The following is a 7,565-nucleotide window of genomic DNA, read 5'->3' as shown; positions in this document are numbered from 1 at the left end:
TGTTGAGTCCAAAAGCTTTAATATCGTTCTTTGAAAAAGTTTACTTTAAGTTTAAGATCAGTTTGTAAGTCTGAAAAAGTTTCCTGTAAGTCAACGTTTACTTCAAAAAGATCCCCTTCGAAGGGTTCCATTATCTACTTCGGGACGTTTAATTGAAAAATGTCAGTAAACTGTTTATCAATATCACATTAAGCTGTTCCATATAAGATGAAAATACTTTTACTTCACCTTCACTTATTTAGAGTTTTACGTTTTCCAAACTTGCAAACTGTGAAAACTGATTGTTTTTAAAATTTTTTCCATACAGTTCAAGTTGGTTTCTAAAACTGGTTATCTTACTTTTGACTTTTACAAGACTTCTTTTTTTGGTCAATCTGAAGTCACCGTCGGAAAGCTTAGACTCTGGGAAATATTTTAAGATAGTTTCAGCTTCTCAAGACAAGAAATGACAAAGTTATGGTATATAGAAAATTATATTCTATATCAGGGTCGCAAGTGGAAAAACTTGACATTGGAATTTGAAAAATGAACAAAAATGGCTTTTAATTTTATTGGATTTGAATAATGAATATCATGGTTGTCAACAAATGAATAAATTTAAAAATATTTAAAATCAAAAAGACAAAAAACAACACAAGTAAGTTTTGAATTAATTTCATTTAAACACAATGAAACTTAAATAAATTTACTTTGAACAAATTAAAATCTTTATAAAAAAAAATTTAAGTAAATCTATTAACTAAAAATTAATATAATATAATAATAAAAGTTATAAGCTGTCTGTACTCTCGTTTGTGCAGGATGCCAACTAGTGCTACTCGAACAATGACGTCACAAATAAATATTAAGTTTTAACCTTGTAAAGTTGTGTTCAGATCGTAGATCATACCATATAAGTTTGACATGTAAGCAATGTCTATTATTTTTTTAATAAGATTGTCTGCCAATTCCTTATCCTTTTCTAAAAAAAATCAATAACTAAATTAAAAACTGCCAAAAATTTTCCAACAGTTTCATTTTGATAACCATTTTATTTATGTATACATTATCAGCTTATAAAAAACCTTATCGTTGTCATAGCACAGCTGTTTAAACAGACGACTTTATAAAGCATGCCTTTTTATTTTATTGACAGCTTTTATCACAAAGTTTAATAATTCATTTAAACGTATGCTCAAATTTTTTGCAACTAAATGTTGGCGATGTATATCGCAATAAATAGTAAATGTATCAGGGTTTAACTCGATCCCCTTTGTAAAATGTGATTAATTCACGATACTTTCCTAATATAGACAAAGTATCATCTGTTACAATTTCTATAAGATGTTTTGAAGGTATCTTATTAACTTCAATTTTTTTTTTTAAACACAAACCTTCCTGTGCTATGCGTTTTAATTAGTTAAAAGAACGCCAGTTTTTCGTGTGTTGTATCACGAACTATTAAACGCACGCAAACAAGAAAAAGATATTTATTTTCCAGCAAAGTGTACTTGTCAACCTGCATCGAAAAAAAGTTACTCCACATCATTCGAACTAACTTTTGTATAACATATTCTGACATTTCATCTATACGTCTTTTAACAGTGTTGTTGTTAAAAGTGATAGAACGTAAAACATTACTGGTATTTTTATTTTTCCCCAATGGTGTGAGGCATTCCTTGTTTAGCAACTATAAGAGACAGATAATAAGAAGCTAATTGTGCATCTTCATTACTTTGTGTAAATTTCTTGATCATTTTTGTGATTTTGAACTGGTTTGTTTTCTCACCTCGACGGTTTCTAAAATAACTCTATATTCTTATCTACATGTTCAGAATCTATACTTTACGTAAACAAAATTGAATTTTTTTTTTTAGTTTTACCTTAGAGTAAAATATCTAATGGCAAACTAAATGGCAAGCTAAAAATTAGTAAAATAACAAGTTAGAAGGTAAAAATTTTATGACAGCCCAAAATTGTAAAATTGTCCCCCTTTCGCCCCCCCCCCCCCTTTTTACCCCTATACTAAAATTCGCCACCCGACTTACTATAATCGCCCCAATGGGGGCAATATCGCCCACTTTGGGAAACCCTGATTTAAACTAATTATACAACTCCACCAGAAATGTTTTTACAAAAAGTTTTAAATAAAACGTAAAAATATTCTTAAGAAATTATTAAAGACAATATCTTGAGTTTAGGCTAAAATTAGTTTTACGCTAAAAAGTTATTATTTGAAAGTTACATAAACTAAAAAAAGGTAGTATTTTCATCATGATCTAAACGATAACATAATTATTTTAACAGTTATTTCTTTTTATTTCTGTTAGTAACTGTAAACGAGTTTTTTCCAGTTTATAATTTATAAAGCTAACAAATTTTTGAGTTTGCTTTTATTCTTTCTATACTTTAAAATTTTTTAGATTCTCCTTTTAATTCCAGTGTAAACAAAAATGTTTTAGTTTTGGTTCATTAAAAACAACTATAAAATAAAAAATAACTTTACTACTAGGTAATTTTATTATAAATTATACATTACGCACAACAACTTTAATGGAAAGTTTTAAAAAGTTTTTAATTTTTTTTTTGGTTATAATTGTGGTAAAATTATACTTTTTAATGTTTTAAAACAAAATTCAAAAAATTAATTATTTGTTAGTGATAGAACATTGCCTAAAGTATTTTATTGATTTTTTTTTGAAAATTAAAGTTAGTATTTAGTAGCATTTTATAGTAAACTTTTTGTATTATAGGAAAAGCTATGCCAGATATCAGCACTTTCATTTCATCTTTAAACGAGAACAAAGTTATGTGTAATGAAGACGCAGATAAAGAAGTCTACAGAAGCATCGAGGATAAAATTAATTTAAACAATGTTATAGCTCTTTATCAGTTATCTCAGGTTTTTAAGTTCTCCAACATACGAAAACCTCCAATTCTATTTATCGAACGTTTCTTCCCTACAGTTAGCGAGTCCCAAAAGTTTTTATATTTAGAATACAAATATGTTGCAAAAGTATTGTCAAGTAGTTACTTGAACATTGACTCTGAGCTAGAAGTTTTTAACGCAGTAGTTTCCTGGCTAGGTATTAAAAAAGAGCGAAACATATATGCTAAACAACTTATTTTGAAGATTCGCCTTTTGCTATTATCAGTTCCTGCACTTCAACTTGTTTCAGGAAAAATTTCGTGTTTCGCAGACAATCTTGCTTTCATAAATGAAATGATTGATGAAAAAAATAGAATCTCTCACACAAGAAACTTAAAAATTGATAGTAGGTTTTGTGACCAAGATAAATTTAATATAATTCTATGTGGAGGTTGTAAAAAAAATATTGTACGTGATGTATGTAGTATTAAAGCAAACAATCTCAATGATGTTACGAGTTTACCGAGACTTAAAGAACCCAGACAATGGCCAGTAGTAGTTTGCATAAAGGGTGACATTTTTGTATTTAGTGGCTATGATGGTGATGGAAAAAAAATAATGTCTGTTGAAAAATACTCAAGTGATACTAAAACATGGAAAGTTGTAGGATATATGCCCGATAAACATTTTAGCTGTAGTGCGTGTTCATTTATGGGGAACGCTTATGTTTTAGGAGGGTTTACTCAACGGAGAGCAGTTGTCTCTTGTTTGAAATTTAAAGCAGCAAATTTTAGAAAGATTAAAATAGCTGATATGAGGAACGCAAGAAACGTTTCAGCTTGTGCAGTATTTGAAGGAAAAATAGTTGTTTCCGGTGGAGATAACAATGGTCGACTAAAAACTGTAGAAGCTTATGATCATGTAGCTAATGAATGGACGAACATGCCTAACATGATTGAAGAAAGATCTGGTCACAAATCAGTTGCTATAAAAAACAAATTGTATATGTTTGGAGGTTTTGCCGATGCATGTGAAGTTTATGACTCGACTTTTAAAAAGTTTGTTTTATTTAAACCGCATGATGAATGCTTTTCATGCTACTTAGATTCCCCACTTGCCGTTATTTCGATTGGTAAGAAACTTGCTGTATTTCAAAGTAGTAAGAGTACTTCTTTAATTTATGACGTAGAAAATGAAACTTGGTCAGAAGAACCTTGTAATGGTAGTAGAGATCTAGTATGCTATGGTTGTGCCAAAGTACCTCAATACTAACCAATAGAAGCAAACAGTAAAACATGTCATAGTTTATTTTTAAAATACTTAAGATACGTTTTTATAGCTAATTTTATCGCATACTTGAGTAAGACATGATTTTATTCGCAGAAAATAAAATTAATGGTTTGACCAACAAACAAGGTTTTTTGAAATATTTACTTGGTTCAAATCTTGTATTCTATTTTTCACAGTAAAATTTTGCTTAAGCATACTTATAGGTCATTTAATACTAAAAACATTTTAATATTAACTTTATTGTCCATGGTTTAAGCACAAATTAAAAAAGCTTAAGTGACACTTGTTTTTATATCTAAAATGACAAATATCGAGCAAGGTATGATAAAAAACAGTGCTTACGAATAAGTCTACTAAAAGCAGTAAAAATTTTCATTTGTTAAACAAAATCTAGTAAGTAGTTGCAATGGTAACACTAGTTTTAGCTATACTTGTTCAAAATTGTATAATCATCTATTATTGTTTCAAAAGAAGTGATATTTTATAAAATAATTTTCTAAATAATACTACTAACAATTTGATAAGTATAAATTATTTTTTTATTTCTGAATTTTTTGCTTTCAGAGTATATTAAAAGATTAACTTACACATAGCTTAGGTGTTTAATAATTTTCTTAAATCTTTTTTTAACATCTAATTTGTAAAGCAAAAGTCGAGGTTTTAATTAAAATATTATGCTTATTCTTCCTGCATTCTATAAAATATAAGTTTTCTAGTTTTCACTGATAAAGTTAAGTTTTTTTTTTTTGGATATTAATGTCTAAGTTACGCTTAAATACTATTAACAACCTAGTTTAAGTTTTTAAAATCAAACTTAAAATTATATATTAGATTTTTTTCTCAGCTGGGCAAAACACAACTAATTGCATAAGTCAATGTATTTGTTGTTTTTATGCCATTTTATCAGTGTTTTACGCCTCACTCACTCTTGTTCTCATTGGCTCTGTTATGTGGAGTGCTTATGAGTTCATTTCCATATAAAGCCGATCTACATATTTAGTTTAATAGATTTCTTATTTTTTCATTTGTGACTTAAAAACAGAGAGATCTACCATATCTATTTTTAAATTCGTTATTTACCACATATAAAGAGTTAAAAAAAACCGACTTCAGTCCTGAGAAGCCTCGACGGCAACTCCACCTTAAATGCTAATTTTTCCGTTAGATGCTAACATATATTAACTTGGCACCCTTATTGGATCGACCCTTCGCACATGTATGTGTGATTTCCGGCTCTTTCTCACCTACTGGTAAGTTATTTACCTGTGGGCGTATAGCCTGTTAGAGCCACGAAAGTGTTACATCAATAAAACTTAATAATAAAGACGCCGGTAGACTTTTAAATTAAGGTTTGTTGTGAATTTATAAGGTCGGCATAAAATTATCATTGTATAATTTTCATATGTTAAAGTCAGAAGCATTAATTAATTAAATCAACATGCAGAACGTATTTGAAAACTATTTTAATTGTTTTTTAAACTTCGAAAAATTTGATAAAACTAAATGGTATTCAACAAACTTTAATGTTGTAGTTTTTTGTTTCATTAATCATTTTATTTGTAAATATTTTAATTAAAAATGTTATTTATCCTTAGCAAACCTTTAGTTTCATTTTTAAATATTTTATCAGTAACAAGCTTTTATATAAAAATTATTCTATAAGTCATTTTTACGTCTTTGCTTTTGTTACAAGTGTAAAATGCCACAAAACTTATTAATCAATGATTATTTAAGAGTAAAAAAATAAATTTAATAGCTTTTACAAAGTTCAGAATAATAGAAACAGTTTTTCGAACTTTGAGTCAGCTCAATCTAGTTTATTGCTGAAAAGATTTTTTATAACTACAACGTCGTTATGTTTTCTCTTTGATTACAAAGTTTACAGATTTTTTAATACTAAATTGTTTTCTCAATTAGTGCATATAAATAATATTATGTTAAACTTTACTTTTCGTAAAAACAAAACAAAATTAAATGAATAACAAACTTAAAAAAATATAATCTTTTTTTCTACGCAGTATAATTTTTCAATTTTTCATACAAAAAACTTTATAGCGTAAAGGACCATAATGTTTATAAACATATGTTTTCTTTCATAATAAACTTTAAAATTAAAGCTTTAAATACTTATTTTAAAGTAAGATGATTGTTTCTAGTTTAGTAAATATTTTTTCAATATTTAATTAATAGTAAAAACAATTGTAATTTTTTTTTTAATATAATAATTCTTACTAAACTAACGATCAAATAAACGATAAAAATCTTAAAAAATTTAATTTTATAAATTTTTCGAAACTTTTGTTCAAAATCGTCATGAAAGAAATTAAACGAGAGAAAAGGAGAAAAAGACAGTTTAAGTATGCTGTAAGCATTAATTTTCTTGCGATGCATATTGGTAGAGTTGTTAAGACGCCGGCTGCTGAGCGCAATGAACGTGAGTGTTGACATTTTGACAACCGGCACAGACTTTAACTAGTGGAAGCTGATTTCTACACTCATAGTTATAAACATGGTGTTGTTATCAGTTACTCTCTCGAATAGCTTCTTTCACATTACTGTCTACATCGCTACGATTCGTCGTTTTTTGATTTCAAATATTTTTTTATTAAAGAAACACATGTATTTTGTGTTAACAAGTTAACACACTTCAACCGTTCTATGTAAAAAATTAATTATTGTAAAAAGGAATAAAAAGTTTAAGGAGGTATATCAAAAATGATAAAAATTACACTAAAATATTAGAGACTAATGGTTAGTAATAAATAAACTATATTCTGTTAATACCGAAGATAAAACTGTAGAATATCTGTAATAACTAAATCTTAATTATGACAACTTAAAGTAAAATGAAAAAAATAAAATAACAAACCAAAAATATAATCTACTTACTTGGAGTTAAAGGAATACTAATTTATAAGACTGAACCGTCGTTAATTATTCGAAAAATCTTTAATAAATAGATCACCATATTATTTTATGATGCATTAACATCAAAAAAGATCATTTACCTTACATTTTGAAATATAATTTTTTTTTGTGTCTAGAAAAGTACAGTCAGGCACTTTAATTATTTTTTTTACAGTTGTACTTTTTCATTTGAAATCTTGTAACTGACCTTCATTAAATGATAAACTATATTTGGCTATTAGTTTATGTTTTACTTCTACTAATTTTAAGTAATTCAAAAAGATATCAAAAAGGTGCATTAATCCAAAACTAAATAAAGTAAAGTAAGAATTATTTCTTGATTAAAAAATTTTAAGTTTGAGGCTTAAAATTTTTAAAAGAATTATTTTTTTTTAATGGTTAAGACATACATTATAAGCTTCTTCGAACATAGAAAATGTACCACTTTTCAAAAAAGTAGTTTTCAATACCAAAAACATGTTAAGATCAAAAAGTTAATAGTTGTCGCATTTTCATTTAA

General features: G+C 27.1%; 1 protein-coding gene across 1 annotated transcript; it reads left to right on the top strand.

The window, feature by feature from the left end:
- Positions 1-2,740: 2,740 nt before the first annotated feature.
- On the top strand, positions 2,741-4,120 carry LOC145832127 (kelch-like protein 26). The gene has a single exon (XM_082939483.1). The coding sequence runs from the start codon at positions 2,741-2,743 to the stop codon at positions 4,118-4,120; it is 1,380 nt and encodes a 459-aa protein (XP_082795609.1).
- Positions 4,121-7,565: the final 3,445 nt, after the last annotated feature.

This window comes from Thalia democratica, chromosome 3 (genome assembly GCF_965202585.1).
Source record: "Thalia democratica chromosome 3, ktThaDemo2.hap1.1, whole genome shotgun sequence".
Classification (NCBI taxonomy): Eukaryota; Metazoa; Chordata; class Thaliacea; order Salpida; family Salpidae; genus Thalia; species Thalia democratica.
This window is presented reverse-complemented; position numbering and strand designations above follow the sequence as displayed.

Bases quoted from the DNA above. Each gene is read 5' to 3' on its own strand.
- LOC145832127 (XM_082939483.1), top strand. From the start codon at position 2,741: ATGCCAGATATCAGCACTTTCATTTCATCTTTAAACGAGAACAAAGTT.